The sequence below is a fragment of the Carettochelys insculpta genome, chromosome 10, assembly GCF_033958435.1.
Source record: "Carettochelys insculpta isolate YL-2023 chromosome 10, ASM3395843v1, whole genome shotgun sequence".
In the NCBI taxonomy this organism is placed as follows: domain Eukaryota; kingdom Metazoa; phylum Chordata; order Testudines; family Carettochelyidae; genus Carettochelys; species Carettochelys insculpta.
In genome coordinates this window covers 53,916,451-53,936,849 of record NC_134146.1, presented here as the reverse complement: position 1 = coordinate 53,936,849, position 20,399 = coordinate 53,916,451, and the positions used below count along the sequence as shown (strand labels likewise).

Genomic DNA, 20,399 nt, shown 5'->3' with positions numbered 1-20,399 from the left:
CTTTAGCAAAGCTCTTGATAGAGTTTTTCACAATATTCTTGTCTGCATGTTAAGGAAGTACAGTAAACCCTCGATTTTACAGACCCCCCCCCCCATTTAACGGACTTCAGGAATGACGCATGTTCCCCCACTGTTCCTGAAGTCCTCTGGGGTCCATAAAATCATCACACCTCCCCACCCCTGCAAAAAAAAAATTAAAGGACGTGCCACTGGTGTAGTCTGGAGGAGCCATCATCTCCTCCACCAGAGCTGCCATGCATACATGGCAGCTCTGGCAGCAGCTTCTCCAGGCCATGAAGTGGCCCCTTCAGCTGCACACAAAAAACAGCTCTGGCTGCACAGCAGGGCACCTTCAACCACATGCGGCTAGGCAGCTCTGGCAGCGCAGTGCCTCCAGCCATGTGCAATGAGGCAGCTGCAGCCACGTGGCTAGGCATCTCTGGCTGCGTGCAGTGAAGTGGCTCCAGTTGCATGGCGGGGCACCACCAGTTATGTTTGGCAGGGCACCTCCAGCCACACCATGTGGCACCTCCAGTGACACAGCCGGGTCCAGCAGCTCCTCTGGTGAGTGGCAGATTTTTGGTGGGGGGAGTGAGCGGGAGGCTGGGGGAGCCTGACAGGGGTGGGAGGGCAAGTAAACCCTTGCATATAATGGACTTTTGGTAATAGCCGACAATCTTCCGCCCCCACCCCCACGCTATTAATCCATTATATCGAGGGTCTACTGTATGGACTGGATAAATGGACAGTTGTCAGGCTAGATGGTCAGGTCCAACAGATAGTGATCAACAGCTTGATATCTGGTTGGTGGTCAGTTTCAAGTGGAGTGCCCCAAAGTTGGGTCTAAGACCAGTATTGTTCAATATTTTTATTAATGACCTGAATGAGGAGATGGATTGCATCCTCAGCAAATTTGTAGCATTACAAATTAATCTTAAGCTCTCCTATTCAAATCTGGAAGATGGATGCTATATTCCCTTTCTGAGTATTAGATAAATCTGGAAAGGAAAAGCCCATTTCAACTTCCATGGCTGCGGAAATAGAGTCAAATCATGCTGCATACCCGATATTGTACCTAAAACTGTCCAGGGTCTCTAGTAGAACCTTCCCTCCCTTACCATATTAACCTCTCCTGGTGGGGTCCACATACCTCGCTTGCTAGGCTTCAGACAGTGCATTGTCCATTACGTCTCCCAATTCCTTGTCTGGAGCTGGTGAACTGAGGTCACTAGCCTCTCTAATCCAGTCTGGGGAAAGATGCTAAGCATGAAATCGGACTAAACCCAAAGCCTCCTACTCTAACACTTTTTTTTTTTTTTTTTTTTTTAATCTAAAAGGGCTCCTCTGGTCTGTATGCCATTCCATGTGCTGAGCGTAATTCACTCCTTCCATCTCTTCTGCCTGTAGCCTAGAAGGGCTTCACTGCTCTGTTTATAAAACTGCTGTTATTGTCCTACTTCGTATTGGTCTCATCTGCATTTCTCTCCTCTTCATCAAGGTGTGCAAGTGCCACAAATCTATTCTTTAAATAGCAGAATGAAGGCTTCTAAGGAGACTTTAGCTTGTCAACGTCATAATGTCTATATCCCTTGTTTGGTGAACCTCCACATCTCAGTCTGAGCTTGATGGAGGCTATCACAAGTTAGTGGTCATTTCTAAACTCTGCACCTCTTCTCACTTTTACATCAGTCATTGAGCATCACCATGTATCATTGATCTTCATATGGTTAACCTAGGTTTTATCTTTATCCGCTGGAGAACACCATGTCACTTCTCAAATTCATGATGTGGAAATAGGGTTCTGCCAATAACTAGCGCATTCTACTGCAGAAATCAAGAAGCCTCGCTCTATTTTCATTCATAGTGCCACACCCACATCTTCCCATTGCTTTGTTATAGTTTGTGTTTTCCTTACTGACCTGGACATTCATGATGATAGTTAGGTCATGGTGTCAGTCTCTCTGACTGCACCTGTACTGTAGCTTAAGGCAAAACTTCGCCTCAAATGTTGTGCTGGGGTGAGGGGTTGTGTGAGGTGTCTAATTAAAGCTAATGATTTACTGAATTTATGTACATGGCTTATAAGTCTGTATCATGCTTCTATGTAAACTTATAGTTTTTTAGCTCTGCAGCTGTATGAGAAATGTTTTAGTGCTGACATTCACCATGGGAGGTGGGTCTGCACCCCAGCCAGGACAAGAGACTGAGCAAAGGCCCAGACAGCCAACACCTATTTTGTGATGGTGGGGTTTTCGTACTGGGATGCCAACAAATGGAAACACAGCACAGTGACCCACTAGGGTCAGGTGGTAAGCCAAAACCTATGGCAGAAGAATGAAATTTTCCCTCCTCATATGAAAAACTGTAAGATGGGCCCTGGCAGGTACTTACTTTGTTCTTCAGTCCCCATGAATTAACCCTGTGTCAAGCCTCACGAGAGTTCAGCATCAGCAGAAGCGGGTGCCAGCACTGCAGAGGCCATGTGGACGTGCCTCCGCTGGCTAAACCCCCCTCTGTCACCTCTGATTTTTTGATCCCTGGTCCATCTTTTGAAAGAGTGGGAGCTGTGTTGACACTCTCTTTTGAAAGAGCAGATCACTCTTCTGATCTGCTTTTTTGTGTGTGGATGCACTCTTTCGAAAGAAGTGCTTTTGCAAGAGATCTTCCTGAAGAACTTTTTTAAAAAAATCACAGTAGTGCAGACATAGCCCTTAAGCTGTTCTGCCATGGGGAAACAGAGGCAACAGAGGACAGCACCTGTCACTTGCAGTAGCATAAATCTGAAATAATGTCATTGACTGCATTAACATTCAGTGCATCTTCTTCAGTTTACCCGAACACTCAATGCACTATCCCAGCTTTACAGGGACATAACTGTAGAATCTGTCTTTGTATGTAGCTTTCTCCCAGTTATTCAAATAGCAGGGGGAGAAAGATTTTATTCAGATAATTGGGAGTTCAGATAACAGAGAGGTGACACCAAGTTCTTGAAGGCTCAAAGCATGGTGGGCAGGCTGCAGTCCTGGAAGGGCAGAGCAGAGACTCTCCCCTGTCCAGGCAAGACTCTCATGCCCTGCCAGGACAGCAGCCTTCCATGCATCTTGCTTCTTCAGGAATTAGATGTCCCTAGTCCTGCACAGGGAGCACATTATTGTCCTGGTCTTTCTCCCTCCACTTACTCAAAGAAGTGTAGCGCCCAGGGGTAGACCTCAAACTAGGGTCAGTGAAGTGTCTGCTCTACAGCCTCAGCTGGGAAGCAGCTGACGTTTAGCTCATGTGCTAGAGCACAGTGCTTTAGTCCCCCTAGTCACAGGTTCAATCCCTGGTGCTGTTAACCCAGGTCTGTTAGCTTCACAGAAGGTTAACGGGGTTTTGGATAAACATGAGTATTATGTTTAGGTATGTGACAAATAAATAATGTATTAACTAAAATGACTAGAAAACAACCACTCTTCCCACTGCCCATTTCACCCAGTTCTATCATCTCTGGCTCCTATATCTGGACATTTTCCTTTCCTGACTTCAGAATGAGGTAATGTTGTTTTAGGAAAAATACAATTTCTGTTTTGATGAAAGGACAAGATTCTCAGTCTCTTAGCTATCACCACACAGCAACCTTCCTTGATTTATTATCATTAGTCTTATTGCTGCAGTAGCCAAAGTATTCTGGGCACTGCAGAAACATGTAAGAAGACCCAGTCGTTGTTACAGAAATTACACAATAAACATTATTATGCTTTTGCTTATGTAGACCTTGGTCATATACTTCTCCAACCACAGGTTTCAGATTATATTCCTTTCCAGCATGATAAATATTGCCACCATCCAATGTCACAGCATCTGCCAAATTGTTCTGCATAAAAACAAAGACAGAATTTACATTTCATCACAGTTATTAACATCCCTTCACAAGCTGAGAGCAAAGCCCTCATAAAAATCAATGCACCTTTTATAAACATAGTAGATACTAATCTCTAGCTGCCAGGATTATTTCTCAGTCTTTTATGGTAGTCAGATTAATAATAAACTGAGAGAGAATATACATCAACACAACTCTGCATAGTCAGATTTGGGTCTTTTTAATTTAAAATTGGGTTGACATTGTTCTGACTGCTACTGAATGGCACAGGACGGTGGTGACCCCTGTAGTTTGTGCACTCTACTTTTTTCAGAAATTTTGCTGATATGCCTCTCACCCCCAAATATCTGTGCATGAGTTTGGGGTCCCACAATTTTTGATCATTTGGACCCACATTTAGCTTTCCATTCAGCTCTTGGTAATTCTCTCACACTGTAAAGTAGAGCTAATGACATAGGATTATATTTTTAAGTTCATAAGATGAGACACTTTTGTGGCAAAATTTTTAGGGATCAAAAATTCTAACACTAAAGACAAGTGTGCTCTTTTTAAAAAAATAACAAAATGTATGCTAGTTTAAAATGTTAAAAAATATCAGACATATGGGTATAGTTCTTGGGGAGGATTTTTTCCCTGGTAACTTTGTACTTGAATGCATTCATCATGAAACTTAGAACAAGTGAGCTCTGAGAGTATCTTTATTAATTTGATTTCTCTTCGCTTCAGCTGCTGTTTATCATACTGAACATTCATTCCATTAAAGGTTTGTTCCTAATAAGTACAACAAATTGTGCTCAGGATAGTAATATTCTTGAACAAACATTCTGAAGTTTGATTAATGTAATGAAAAAGTGGGTTGTTGTAGCTGCCCCAAAGATGATCTTGGACCATTAGGACTGCACATGACATATGTTTCCTGTAGAGAGGGAAGTTTTCTGCTATGAATTTGGGGCAAAGCACCAATGGATAGACTAATCACAGTATATGTCAAGGAAATTACATTAACAATCAGCTAAGAATATGCATTTTCTGTCTTATAAAAGTGACTGGGTTATTGTCCCTAGCAATTATTTCCTCTGTTTTATGTCTAAAGCAAGTTGGTTAATGCCTATAGTAGATGGGATCTAAGATGAAGTAAAAGAGGAAGAAGGGGGAGCAGAGTATGGTAGATTGTCTTTGGCCTGCCACTAGAGTAGAGAGAACTTAATATCTATCAGTGCCCTACATGTAGTTGTTTCAAGAACCCAGATTCCTGGGTCTGAACCCACAACTTGCACTTGTTGCTATATATTTATTCACTATACAGTCTGGTCATTTTCAGATGAAATTTTTATGTATATGCTGTACCTCCAGGAAGCTCATCTGAGCATATTTTTACCTGTTGTATTCTGAAATTTTTTAATCAGGCTTAATTTCTGTTCTGCCCCAGATTACATTCACATAATAAATGCTGGTTGCTCTAATGCCTTATGCATTACAGTTATTAGGGATGCTTTTGTGGGAGACATCTAGGGAAAAACACCCACAGAAGTATTTCACATCAGCATGTTAACAAATGCACTTTTCTTGTTTATTCTTTTCAGAAGGACCCTGTTCTGTCCATGTGTCCCACGGTATTTGTAAAGTTCCCATTGCAGTATCTAGCCGCCCCCTCTCAATGACGATTCTGTTTTAGTTAGACTCTAGGGACAAAGGATGGAGCATTTAGCAAATGCTTTACAAATTATGTTGCATTTACCAATAGCCTGAAGCATGTTGATTGAACTAAGTCCAAGTCACATGGCACTATAGAACAGCAGACCTCTAGATATCCAGGCCTTACTCACAACACTAGACCCTGCCTCTCCCTCCTCAGAGAACAGAGTTCAGTTTATCTGCAGGCTCAGAGGTCATGAGTAGTCCTATATGTAGCACAGCAATGAGCAAATGTTTAGTAGATTATCACCACGGGGAAAGAAAAAAAAAAAACAATCTCAAGGACATAGTTGTACCTGAGGCATACCTGTGTTACATTTCCTTGTATCAGAAAGCTATCTATTTGTTGTCAACTGTCCCCAGGACTCTGAATTGATCAAGTAACCCAGGTGGGGGCGGGGCTGTGCAGAAAGAGATTGTTACCGTCCCACTTCTACCTGTTCTGTGTTCTGAGAATGTGTCTACCAGACTGTGAATCCTGCCAGGCTTCAGCATGAATTAGGTGCTGAACTGTCTGGGAGTGCAGGACTGAGGCAGCTTAACTGCCAGCTTTAGTATCTGGCTACTTTTCTCACCTACAGGATCTGCAGGGAAACAGTATTCCAGGGGAGCCAGTCTGGGGATTGAGTGCTCTAAACTGACTGAAAGATAGTCCAGACAGGAGACGAGAACAGGGCTAAGAAGTGGCAGGGGTGGGGGGAGGCTGAAGCACAAACCATAAAATTTGGAAAACCTTTTTGTTAGGACTTTATCATCTGGTTTGTGACTCAGCTGGAGGGCCAGGTCACATCTCCAGCACTAGCCCATACATGTGGTGTTCATTAAGGAGTCGAGAAATGCAGCTACGGCTGCTGCAGAGACACAGTGCTGCAGTACTTGGGAGGCAGCTCACCCTGTCTCATGGCATTTAGATGCCTAAATCCCCTTTATGGATCCCATCCTCAGAGAACTAGGAGTGCTGAATTAAATGCTTGCAAACTTAACATCTCAGTTTATGAACCTTGGATACTCTGCTTCCTAAATCTCTTCTCTATTAGATACCACAATATTACACTCTGCCATTACTCTGGCTTATTGCGGCTCCAGTTATGTGGAAATAATGCCATCAAGAAGTTTTCTACAACACAGATCCTGATAGTCTCATACTTAGCTGAGTTTTTTTGGAATTGCTAGACTGCTGAGGTTTGTGTTAAGCCATCTGCAACAAAATCTCTTAGAAACCCTATGACACAGTCTTTTACTAAACCACTAGGGTTACTACTATATTCAACATGTGAATTAGATCTTGCACTCTTTTCCCCTTGCACCAGAGAAACATCTGCATTTTACAGCTGAGTAAAGTATCATCTATTTTTATAAGACCAGATATCCCAAGGTTCTTGTTCCAATTTCAATCAGCCCCAGGAATTTAAGTACGGCTTCAGGAATATTTGGGTAGGCTTCAAGATTTAGAGCAGTATTAGTATTTTGCATGTAGTTAGCAGTTGCATTTAGGGACATCAAAACATTTTATAAGCATGTATAACTGAAGTCTCACTGTGTGATAATGAAGTATAATTTCCCTCTCCTGCATCTGGGGCACAGAAATGACCTGTTCCCTTCCAAGATCACATGGAAGTGTTATCTGTTTCTCTGAGTAATAAGAGGCTGAGCAATAAGAGGAAGCCTTTTGGACTAAGCCTCACTATTTCTACCTACCCAAGTTTCTTGGTGTTAGTGCACAGGCATGTGCTGTAAGGAATTAATAAGCACTTAGCTCTCATCTTGCACTCTAATTCAAGTAAATACTTTACACATATTTATTAACTGGGCAAGTAACTGATGGAATTTTTCTGTCTGCTAACTTCTGAACACAAAATCTAATCAATTTCAGAATTTTGGGCAAGAGTCTAGGCAGAAGCTTGTTGATTTTTGGTGAAAATCTAAAAATTCTAAGACAGACAGGCTCAGCTCCCCGCACAGCAGCAGCACCTCCTCCCTCTTCTCACTTAGAGGCCTAAAGGGAATCTGGGCACTTTTGCCTCTGTCCAGGAAGGAATCAGGTCAGCCCTGAAGAGGGATATACTTCATTGCTTTTGGAGGTTGAGCTGAAGGTGCTTCATCTTTACACACACTCACTCTCTCTCTCTCTCTCCAGATTTCCACCTTCCCCCTTTTCAACTCCAGCATTCAAGTCCAGGTCTCTGCTTCCGCCTCCATACAACTTCACTTCCCTCTGAGATTGGTTTCCTTCTTCACAGAATCACAGGGCTGGAAGGGACCTCAGGAGGTCACCTAGTCCAGCCCCCTGCTTCAAGCAGGATCAACCCCTACTAAGTCATCCCAGCCAGGACCTTGTCCAGCCGGGACTTAAAAACCTCAAGGGATGGAGAATCCACCACCTCTCTAGGCAACGCATTCCAATGCTTCACCACCCGCCTGGTGAAGAAGTTTTTCCTAATATCTAACCTACACCTTTCCCCCTTCAACTTCTGAACATTATTCCTTGTTCTGCCATCTGACACCACTGATAACAGTTTCTCACCCTCCTCTTTAGAGCTCCCCTTCAGGAAGTTGAAGGCTGCTATTTAATCACCCCTAAGTCTTCTCTTCTGTAAGCTAAACAAGCCCAAATCCCTCAGCCTATCCTCATAGGTCTTGTGCTCCAGACCCTTAATCATTTTTGTTGCCCTTCACTGAACCTGCTCCAGCAAATCCACATCCTTTTTATACTGGGGGGCCCAAAACTGGACACAATATTCCAGATGTGGCCTCACCAGTGCCGAATAAAGAGGAATAACTACTTCTCTAGATCTGCTCGAAATGCCCCTCCTAATGCACCCTAGTATGCCGTTAGTTTTCGTGGCTACAAGGGCACAGTGTTTACTCATATCCAGCCTTTCATCCACCATAACCCCTAGGTCCGTTTCCATCGTACTGCTGCTGAGCCAGTCGGTCCCCAGCCTGTAACAATGTTTGGGATTCTTCCGCCCCAGGTGGAGGACTCTAAACTTCTCCTTATTGAACTGCATCAGATTTCTTATGGCCCAGTCCTCCAATTCTCTCTCTATCCTCCAACATATCTACCTCTCCCCCTAGTTTTGTGTCATCCACAAACTTGCTGAGGGTGCAACCCAGTCCCTCACCCAGGTCATTAATAAAGATGTTGAATAACACCGGCCCCAGAACTGAGCCTTGTGGCACTCTGCTTGAAACAGACCACCGTCCAGATATTGAGCCACTGACCACTACCCGTTGGGCCCGACCATCAAGCCAGCTTTCTATCCATCTTATAGTCCAAGGATCCAATCCGTATTTCCTTAACTTATGGACAAGAATGTTGTGGGAGACCATATCAAAAGCCTTGCTGAAGTCAAGGTATATCACATCCACTGACTTCCTCATGTCCACAGAGCTTGTTACTTTGTCATAGAAGCTAATCAGATTGGTGAGGCAGGACTTGCCCCTAGTGAATCCATGCTAGCTACTTTTGATCACTTTTCCCGTCTTCCAAGTGCTTCAAAATGGATTCCTTGATGATTCCCTCCATTATTTTCCCAGGGATTGAGGTAAGGCTGACATTCCACTCCACTTCAATTCCCCCACTTTCCAGATCTGTGAGTCCCATATCACTCCTGCCCATCCCCAACCCTTCCATCGCCCCACCTTCCAGGTCTTTACTTTCTCTTCCCTCCTCTGCTCTTCCTACTCCTGCTCCTCCCCAAACCCTCCCTCCAATGCTATCACCTGGGGATCTGGTGGAATCTGGGACCAAATGGGGTGAGTGCCCTGTGTGGAGAGGAAAGAAACGGGAACCCAGATGGAAGCAGGGACCTGGACTGGGGAAGTGGGTATTCAGCTCAGCCTTTAAAAGCAATGAAGTATGTGATTCTCTATAAAAATACACATAAACACATAAAACATGGCATGGAGAGAAAATAGGGGCAGAGTCTCTGGGATGGGGAGTAGAGGAATGAGATGGGGGAGATTGCAGTGAGTCTGTGAAATGGAGGGAAGTGGGGAGGTGGCACACACAGAGCTTGGAGGGACATAAGGACCCTTGATTGCACAATGAGATGTTCTAATAGAAGCAATGAAGATTCTGTAGGCAGTCCGTCGTGTCCAATGATGACATCTTGAGCTTGTACAGCCTCATTGGTTGTGGACTCGCATGTGGCTGAGAAGTCCAAGCTTTGAACGGCATGGGCGTTCACAATGGGGGCAAAGGAAATGTCCTGGGTCTGTTGGTATGACTGCTGGTGTTGCTTTCTTCCTCTTACGAGCAACAATGAGGCATACACATCGCTGCTCTTCAAATTTGTCATATACGTGTCATACGAGAGGTTGCCAGCCTGTTCGGTCTTTTGCATGCTTCTCTAGCTGATCTGGTTTTAAACCAGCATGAGCAATGTTGGCCTTCACACAGTCTTTATATCTCTTGTGAGGCCTACCTTGATTCCTTTTGCCCTGGGAGAGTTCACCCTAGAGGAGTTGCTGAGGGATTCTCGACTTCTCCATTTGTATGATGTGCCCTGTCCAGTGAAGCTGGGCTTTCAGAATCATGGCTTCGATGCTAGTGGTTCCTGCTCTGTCCAGGACTTCCAGGTTCATAACTCTGTCCTGCCATTGAATGTGCAGTATTGACCTCAGGCTGTGTGTGTGGAAGTGCTCCAGCAGTTTTATGTGTTTTCTGTACAAGGTCCAGGTTTCACAGCCATCCAGGAGACTGGTCAGGACTACAGCCTTGTACACTTTCAGTTTAGTGAACTGTTGGATATTGTGCTGATTCAACACTTGCGCTCTCAGACATCCTAGTGCCCGGCTGGCCTGGCAGATTCTGGCATTGATTTCTTTGTCAAGGAAGCCATCATTGGCTATCACACTGCCAAGGTACTTGAACTCTTCTACTGTTTTTAACTCTATTCCTTCAATAAAGATTGAAGCAGGGGGAGCAGCAGATCCTGGAGCAGGTTGAAACAGTACCTCGGTCTTTCCTAGGCTGATGGTCAAACCAAAGAGGCGAGTGGCATCAGCAAACTTGTTGACGATGAGCTGGAGATCAGATTCCTTGTGTGCCATAAGTGCGCAGTCGTCAGCAAAAAGGGCTTCAAGGATGAGTCTCTCAAGCGTCTTAGTTTTAGCATTCAGACAACAAAGGTCAAAAAGTGATCCATCAAGTCCGTATTTTATGTAGACTCCATGGTCCACGTCCCTAACTGCATGGCTGAGGACGCAGATCAAAAAGAGGTTGAATAACACTGGTGCCAGCACGCACCCTTGCCTCACACTATTGGATATCTCAAATAGATCTGAGGACTCGCCATTTGAAAGAACAAAGCCAGTCACGTCATCATGGAACAGGCGTATGAGGTTAACGAATCTTCTCAGGCAGCCAAGTTTTCACAGGACAATCCACAGGGCTTCTCTGTTGATGGTGTCAAATGCCTTGGTCAGGTCTATGAAGACAGCGTATAGATCCAAGTTCTGCTCTGTGCACTTTTCCTGGACCTGACAAACAGCAAAGATCATGTCAATGGTGCTGCGGCCTGGGTGAAAACCACACTGTGCATCTGGTAGGTTCTCCTCTGAGATGCTGGTGATTAGACGGTTGAGGATGACTCGAGCCAAGATCTTCCCAGCAGTACAGAGAAGGGAGATGACCCGGTAATTTCCACAGTCAGCTTTGTTGCCCTTGTTCTTGAAGAGTGAGATGATTGTGGCATCCTTTAAGTCTTTGGGCATGTCTTCGTCTTCCCATATGCTGATCAAGATGTTGTGAAAGGCTTCAAGTGACACTGGTCCTGCCGCTTTGAAGATTTCAGCAGGAATACTGTCCATCACAGGGGCTTTGCCAGAGCTGGTCTGGCAGATTGTCTTTTTGACCTCATCCATTGTAGGGGGCAGGCCAAGACTGTCTATTGTGGGTTTCTGAGGGATCTGGTTTAGGGCCACAGGGTCGACAATGGAGCATCTGTTGAGAAGGTTGCTGAAGTGCTCTCTCCACCTATTATTGATGCTGTTCTTCTCTCTCAGAAGGGTCTTGCCATCTGCAGACAGGACAGGTATAGTACTTGGCTTTGAAGGTCCATATGTAGCTTTGATAGCACTGAAAAACATCTTGGAGTTCTTGGTGTCAGTGTAGTATTGGACTTCATCAGCGTTACTCTCCCACCACTCATCTTGCATTTTGCGAAGTGCCGTTTGCGCCTGGCTCTGAAGGTGTTTGAAACGATCCCGTTTGGAGATTGAGGACCGATTGTTTTGCCATAGCAGAAATGTGTTCTGTTTTTCCTCTAAGATCTTCATGATGGCCTCGTCATTTTCACCAAACCAGTCTCGGTAAACTCTCTTTTTCAGTCCTAGTGTTGACTTGGCTGACTCCGTCACAAGGGTTTTGGAGTGGTTCCATTCATGTGTTGGGTCTCCAGTCAGAGGTCCATGGGACAACTCTAGTTAAATCCAACAGCAACCTTTTGTGGTAAATAGTATCAGACAGGTAGCCGTGCTACTCTATATACTATCAAAACAAAAAAGCAGTCCAGTAGCACTTTAAAGACTAACAAAATAATTTATTTGGTGATGAGCTTTCCTGGTACGGACACACTTCTTCAGATCAAAACAATCAGATCTGAAGAACTGGGTATGTCCCGTGAAAGCTCATCACCTAATAAATTACTTTGTTAGTCTTTAAAGTGCTATTGGACTGCATTTATGTGGTAAGTAATTAGCATTATCCCTGTTTATAGCTAAGAATGCAGAGTGGTTAAATGACCTTCCCATGGCCTTAGCAGGCTAAAGATTTCCTAACTTGCAATCCTGTGGTTCTAAGGACTTGCTCACAATACTCCACTAACCCTTCACAACTACATTCCAAGGAGGGTGTCATACTATTCCTTGAATTAGAGGCTCTTGTTCATATCCCTAGTTACTGGGCCACAAAGTATCCAACTGAACAAAAAAAGTCAGGATCATATTTTGTTTCAAAACTCAAACAAACAGTCTGATCTACTGAATGCAAAAATCAATCCATCCATCCACCCCTGCATCAGCCAAGAACCTTTAAAAGTACAAAAACCAGTACAAGAATTCTCCTCTGTCTGATTTTATCAGACCCTCAATGCAGTACAGTCTAGTTCAGTGACTGGATGTCTGCACTCTGTTCCTGGTCGTCCAGTAAAGAGAGAGACCAGATGGGGGAGGTAAAAGTTTTTACTGAACCAACTTCTGCTGATGCAAGAGACAAGCTTTTGAGAGCTTCACAGACATCTTCTTTTGGTCTAAGAAAGGTGTTGAGCGTGTCACAGCAAAACACAAGATAGAATACATCATGTAATATAAGTAGTTAACACATACTCTAAGGGCCAATTCAAGGTGAAGTGATGCAATAAAGTATAGCGAAAGCTATACGGACCCTAACGTAATGACTTCAAACTCACCTTGATCATATGGGTGCAGTTAATAGCTGAGTCGCCACGCACACACAATACTTTGGGAAGGATGTTGGCATCAGTGAAGGCTGTGCTCATGTCATTACACTTTGCCTGTTCTGGCTCAGAGATAGTGCACCACCGCACATGCTGCAGGCTCCAAGCTGAAACGAAACACCAAGGGAGGACTGTATTATCAAACAATGCCTGTATAACTCTGCTCCCTGTGTACTGATTACAGAAGGACCAGCCCACATAGCCTTAAGACCCACTTCTGTCTTCATTCAACTCAATGTGAGTTTTCAATTAAGTTACATGGCATCAGGATTGAATACAACTGTCACATGCTAATTTAGGTGCTGCACACAAAATGGAGTACATAAGTACATATAAAGAATCCACAATGCTTTTGAGAATCAAAACAAAACATCAGTCATGTAGCACTTTAGGTGATGAGCTTTCGTGGGACAGACTCACTTCTTCATATCTACAGCCTTATCAGAACAGGTTCAATATAAAGCACAGAGGTCCAAAAATTGTTATCAAGGTTGACAAATTAGAAAAACTGTTATCAAGGTTGGCAAATCAGATAGAAGAGCAGAAAGAGGAGGGTGAGGGTGGGAGAAGTTAAGCGTTTGGTCAAACATCAAAGTATGTGAAAGAATCCTTATAATGGGTCAGGTAATTGCTGTCCCTGTTCAAACCATGTGTTAAAGTGTCAAATTTGAATATGAATGTTAGTTCTGACCATTCTCTCTGTAGACAGTTGTTAAAGTCTCTTTGCTCCAGAATACAAATTCTCAGGGCTTTAACAGAATCACCCACTCCATTAAAGTGCTGGCTGACAGGTTTGTATATATGGAGACTTTTGATGTCTACTCTGTGTTCTTTGATTCTTTGGCAAAGAGTGTTTGCAGTTTGCTCAATGTATGTAGTGGATGGGCACTGCTGGCACTGAGTCTGTTCTGGTAAGGCTATAGTTCTGAAGAAGCAGGTCTTCCCATGAAAACTCATCACCTAATATATTATTTTGTTAGCCTTTGAAGTACTACATGACTACTGTTTTTGTTTTGATAGAATACAGACTAACACAGCTACCCCTCTGTACCTATGAGAACGATACAATCGTATTTCCTATGTATTTTTTTTTATTCAGTCTCCACAGGTCCCTTAGTGCTGTGGTAAAAAGTTGAGCTTCAATGTAGCTAGCAGCACAGTCCTACTCTGAGGACCTTTTAGGATTTATTGACAAACTGCTGGACCAGTGGTAAAATCTAGTCACTTAAAATATGGTGTCTTGGGTTTATGTAACTTCATTACCATCATGAAATAAATAGAGTAGAAAAACATTCATTTAAACTGCATACACAGGAAGAGTAGTACTAAATACTTGAGAGTAGAATTTGGCCTAAGCATATCCAGTTGTCTGTAGATTTGCAGTGAATCTGAGGCACATTCAGAAAGTTTTCTTCTCAACTGTAAGTGCTGGAATAATTGTTTAAAATTACACTATGCAGCAACAAATGGCTCCCCCAGTGAAATCACAGTGTAGCATAGCACTACGTACTGTCTTGGGTCAAGCCCTGTCCCTTTAGCAGCTTAAACTAATAAACAATTCCTGATGCTCAGAGACCATGGCATAGGAACTGAAAGAGTAAAAGAGAAAAAGTTGCTCCCATTATACTGCACTATAAGGGTAGGTCTACACAGCAAAGCTTTTTTGAAATAACAGCTGTTATTTCAAAATAACTATCCTAGTGGCTACACAGCACAACCACTACAGGTTGAACATCTCTAGTCTGGAACTCTCTCAGCTAGCAACATCTGTAATCCAACATGATTTCAGTTAGCCAGGTGGCTGTTTTTCATGTGTGTGGCCATGTTTCCCATGGACCCATAAAGTTTGTTTCCAGCCATCCTGTCCTGGCTCTCAGTGTTTTGTGCTGCTATTTAGCTCTAATTTACCCCTGAATGTCTTCTAACGTTATGCTTACAAGAAGCTCACAGGATCTTTTTAGAGTAATAAGGCAAGAAAGTTGTGTTTCTAAGAATACAGTACCATCATATCATATGCATATAATATACAGTAGTGCCTCAATGTACACGAGGATTGTGCTCCCATGCCCCCTCATATAACTTGAATTTCATGTAACTTGGGGGTATCTTTTTTCCCTGTCTGAACACACTTGCTGCAGCTGGGGAAGCAGCAGAAGCACCACAAGCTCCTTTTGAAAAGTAAGTCCTGGGGTGGGGGATGGGGGGAGTTGCAGAGGGCTAAGCCTGGCAGTGGGTTGGGGCAAGGGGTGGGTTAGGGCTGCAGGGAGGCTGGGGGGTGGAGTTGAGCCAGAGCCACGTGGGGAGGGGCAGTTGAACTGGGGAGTGGGGGTAGTAAGCTGGAGCTGTGCTTGGGTGGTGAGCTGGCCATGGCGGGTATGAACTGGGGTGGTGGGGTTTGAACTGGAGATGCCTGGGGGGTGGGGTTTGAACCAGGGCCACATGTGGAGGGTTTGTGCTGGAGCCACATACGAAGTGGGGGTTGAACTGGAGCTGCGTGTGGGGGTGGTGAGCTGGAGTCAGATCTGGGCACAGGGGTGCGAGGTGAGCTGGAGCCGTGAGCAGCACTGCAAGAATTGAACTGGGGCCGGGCGGGGGAAGTAAGATTTTGAGTTGCACTTAACTTGTGTTAATGCAGGTTAAGTGAAACTCGAAATCGCACATTTTGAGGGTTTATTGTGCTTAGTTTACTCACAGGCATACCCACACAAACCATCTTCTGGTTGCTGATGCTTACCAAAAGTTGCTCACTCTAATCCATTGGCCAGATGGATTAGATGTGAGGGTGGAGCCAGGTTCTGTTGATTCGGATCAATGCTCCAATGTTAACCAGATGAGAAGAACCCAACCCTGTAGTTGCACAAATCTTTTATATGGTTTAGTTCATAGTTCTGTCCCAATGCCCCAGGCACCCTGAATAACCAGTCAATGGCAGATGGGTCTGATCCTTTCCCACTGCCCTAGATTTGTGTATGACTCATCACCTACAGATGGGACTTAATCTTCCTCTCTGGGTGGGTCATTAAAGTTGTCATTGTTCTTCAGCTACGTAGCCTGCACTTAGCTTAATTTAGTTATAGTATATGGTTTAAGTTAGACATTAAGAAGCCATGATAGTCTAGATAACTGAGGCCTAGAAGGATCTACACCTACCTATCTTTCCTGTCAGCAGTAATGCCAGGGGCCTGCCCACTAAACAGGGCATGACGGGGGAAGCTTGGGCTAAACTTTCCATATGTAGGTGTAAGGTCAGGTCAGTAACGATGTGTATATCAGTCTGTGCCATCTAAAAATACGTTTCAAACACCAATATACGCCCAAACTTTTCCCCACTTAAAAAAACAACATAAGATTGTCCATTAGATTCAGGTGAAGGTCCCTGGGTGGGATTTTCCCCTAGAGCTTTTCTCGAAACACAAGATGAATAAAATAAGGTCATCAGAAAAATGGGGCTCTCAGCAGGTATTCAAAATTCAATGAGGTCAGACCCTAATTTAGTCAATATAAGGAAAAAGGGTCTAAAAATCTTTTGGGAGAGACAGAAGGTAGTATAGAAAAACACTCAACACGGCGCATGTTAATCTGTACCAGACGAATCCTCACCAGTGGGATGCCTATCACCCCAGCTCTCTCACTCTTTCTTTTCTCTGTTATTTCTTAATCTTGCTATTTCTCCTAGAACACTCTGTTAGCTTCTTCCTTTTCTTAACCACTGCAATAGCTCCTTCCTAACAGGTTGAAGCGAGCTGTTCTCAGCTTCTAGAGAGCTCAAAAGGAGTCAGTAAGTATTGCATCCTGTTTACCTAGCATAGGCTTAAATTGTAAGTGCAGTTAGTAAAACAATAGGTATTGTTTAAAAATATTAAGTAAAATCTTTTAATTGTAATCCAATTGCTAACGCTATATATATATATAGTAGTTTGTATTGGTTAAGTGCTGCATATATACCATTGTGCTGTTAAATAAACAAACCATAAAATTAAAATTAAAATTATTTAATTAATAAATAAAATTATTGTCTGTGTACTTACTGGGAATCCCAAAAACTCACCTCTGGCTTGAGCCTGAGGCTCTGCCTCAGACTTTACCGTTAACTCGGGGGAGGTGCAAACCTATAATCTTCAACTTTAAGTCAAATTGGCAAGCCTTCCCAAATTCATATATCCATATATCTTGCTACATTTCACCCGGGTCAACAGCTACCAACTCTTTTTTGTCCAGACAGGTTGGCTCCAGAGGCTAACTTAGTAAGCGTCCACATTCACACTTCCAGATGGATCGTGCACACACCCAAGCCATCCTCACACATATCCCTCAAAATAGAGTCTTACATACAATATGGAGTCAGATGCAAAGTGTCTATGAATACAAAATAACAAATATAAAGAAAAATACAAAGTTAGAAAGTAGTATCAAATAACAAATATAAGGATTAATACAAAGGTACAAAGTAGTACAAAGCTCCTATCAAAAGATACATGGTAATACAAAGTTTCTATCAAAAAGATGTGTGTCTATCCACGGTTGCTACACTAAGGGCCTAGTAAACAGTGGAAGTGTTGGTAATAGTGCTAGACAACAGAGCTGGCAATCTGAGTATAAGATGAGACAACAACAGATGGAGACATACAGGAGGCAGCATACTAGTAGGCATCCTTCCTGAGGGATTATGGGTTTGAGCCCCAGTTGGACTGATTTGAGCAGCATCTTCTGTGGCTGTGCAATCCAATCTGGGAGTGGCAGTCCTTTCCGCACTGTGAGCAGCAGTAGGCAGATGTTGCTCTGGTATCACGGGCACGGATCTTCCTGAGGGCTCTCCTGTCTTCCACTTCCTTCACCAAGGTAGTTTCATACATAACAAGAGCTTCCTTTACTCCCTGTTCCCAGGCATGCCTGTCTGAGGTGAGTGAATGTCAGGTGTTCACACTGATAGAGAGCGCGCTGAGGTCACGCTTGCACGTGTCCTTGTAGTGCAATTTAGGTTGCCCTTTCAGCCTCTTTCCAGACGCCAGTTCGCTGAAGAGGAGGTCCTTCGGTGTTCGGCCATCCGTCATGTGTGCCCAGCCAGCGCATATGCCTCTGTTTGAGAAGGGTGAACATGGAGGCGGTGCCTGCCCTCTCAAGCACTGCGCTATTGGGGACCTTGTCCTGCCATGAGATACCGAGTATGCGCCTAAGGCAGAGCATGTGGAATGTGTTGAGTCGCTGCTCTTGTTTTGAGCGCAAAGTCTATGTTTCACTGGCGTACAGCAATGTGCTCAAAACACAGGCTGTGTAGACCTGCACCTTGGTGTGTACAGTGAGCTTATTGTTAGCCCATACTCTCTTCGTCAGCCTGGAAAACGTTGTGGCAGCTTTTCCAATGCGCTTGTTGATCTCACTATCAAGCGACAAGTTGTCCGACATCGTCGAGCCTAGGTGCACGAACTCATGGATGACTTCCAGTTTGTAGTCTAGCACTATGTAGGCCTCGGGAGTAAACCCCGAGGAAAAATCCAGAGATGAAGCCCCTAAGGCAGTTTGAGGTTGTGCTCAATCTCACTCTGGCAGCTCCAGCAACGACATTGGTGCCAAGCTGTACTGGCTTTCGCCTTTCCCTTGGATTACATCAGTGGTGTGGAGAGGGGGAACCTGCTGCTGGGCATCAGCTGGTTCTTCAAACTTACTTGCCCAGGCCTGCGCCCTGGAGAGGACACTCCAGCATCGCTTTCTGAGCAGTGACACAACACGGGAAGCAGCAGTTACCGGTATTAAGCCACTGCACTCGATTGGCATAGAGTGAGGCGCCAGGGGTTGCTTCTGACGGTGGGAGAGGTCTTCGGATCTCATTGGGCAGCTACCACCCGCCTCAAGCTGGGCAGCCCCCAGCCAAGTAGGTGCTGCCTTGCCATGGTCCACTTGCTCCACTGGATGTGTGGGGCTTAGGGAATCACCAACAGGTGGATCGTTAACCTTACACCAGGCAAAACAAACAAGCAACAAAATAATCCAGCCTTCAGGCTGGGCACATGGAATGTAAGGACCATGACTCCAGGCCTTACAGAAGACCTACAGAGCATTAGTAACCCCTGGAAGACTGCAATCATTAACAACGAGCTGAGAAGACTGTGGATGGACATCGTGGCCCTGCAGGAAACAAGGCTATCATCCTCTGGCTGTCTCAGGGACAAGGACTTTTCCTTTTTCTGGCATGGGAAGCCTCCAGAAAAGACCAGGGAACAGGGTGTTGGCTTCGCAATCAGAAACAGCCTAGTTGGCTCAGTCATACCACCAAATGTGGGAACTGAGAGAATGCTGAAAATCCAGCTTCAAACACCAGTGGGCATGGTCAATATCTTCAGCGTCTATGCGCCTACTTTAACTTCTGCCCAGAAAGTTAAGGACAAGTTCTATGATGAACTTAGCATTGCCATCAGTGAGGTACCTTCCCATGAGCTGCTATTCATCCTTGGCAACTTCAATGCCAGAGTTGGCAGCGACCACCATAGCTGGCCTTCCTGTCTGGGACAGTTTGGAACAGGGAAGATGAATGAAAACGGACAGCGCCTCCTTGAACTCTGCTCCCAACATGACCTCTGCATAACCAATACCTTCTTCAATGTCAAACCCCAGCACAAAGTTTCGTGGCAACACCCAAGGTCGAAACATTAGCACCAACTTGACCTCATCCTCACCAAACGCAGCCATTTAGGTAATGTCAGGGTGACACGTAGATACCACAGCGCAGACTGTGACACTGACCATTTGCTCGTGTGTAGTAAGGTGCACATCCAGCCATGAAGATTCTTTCGCTCCAAAAAGGAAGGGAGGCCGCGCATTGACACTGGCAAGACTCGTGACCCTTCAAAAGTATGCGAGTTTGTCCAAGCACTTGAAGAGGCCTTGCCCTGCCGAGACGACACTGATATCAGCAAGGGATGGGAACAGCTACAGGACACCATCTATAATACTGCGATATCTACCTTTGGGAAGAAGACAGTCAAGTCTGCTGATTGGTTTGAAGCCCAAACTGAAGTGCTGACGCCCCTGATTGAGAAGAAGAGACAGGCACTGGCTGCATACAGGTCCTCTCCCAGTGAGGTGAACCTGCAGGCACTCCGGTCTGCTCGGAGTCAAGTGCAGCAGGTTGCTCGGTGGTGTGCCAATGATTACTGGCTCCAACTCTGCTCCAAGATTCAGCAGGCCGCGGACACTGGTAACATGCGAGGAATGTACAATGGGATCAAGCAGGCCATCGGTCTGTCACAAAGAAAGACTGCCCCACTTAAGTCGGCCACAGGCAAGGTCTTGAAGGACAGAACCAAGCAGATGGAACGCTGGGTGGAACACTACTCACAGTTGTACACCAGAGAGACCGTAGTTACAGAGAGAGCCCTGAATGCCAT

The 20,399-nt window shown here is 44.6% G+C and overlaps 1 protein-coding gene across 1 annotated transcript in view; it reads right to left on the bottom strand.

Annotated features, from left to right (window-relative positions):
• The window catches only part of MELTF (melanotransferrin), an 85,551-nt gene that overhangs the window by 55,539 nt on the left and 9,613 nt on the right, over positions 1 to 20,399 (bottom strand). The window contains exons 2-3 of the mRNA XM_075003941.1: positions 12,970 to 13,124; positions 3,754 to 3,853 (exon numbers count right to left, since the gene is read on the bottom strand). Coding sequence (XP_074860042.1) covers positions 3,754 to 3,853; positions 12,970 to 13,124 — 255 coding nt within the window. The remainder of the gene's footprint in view (positions 1 to 3,753; positions 3,854 to 12,969; positions 13,125 to 20,399) is intronic.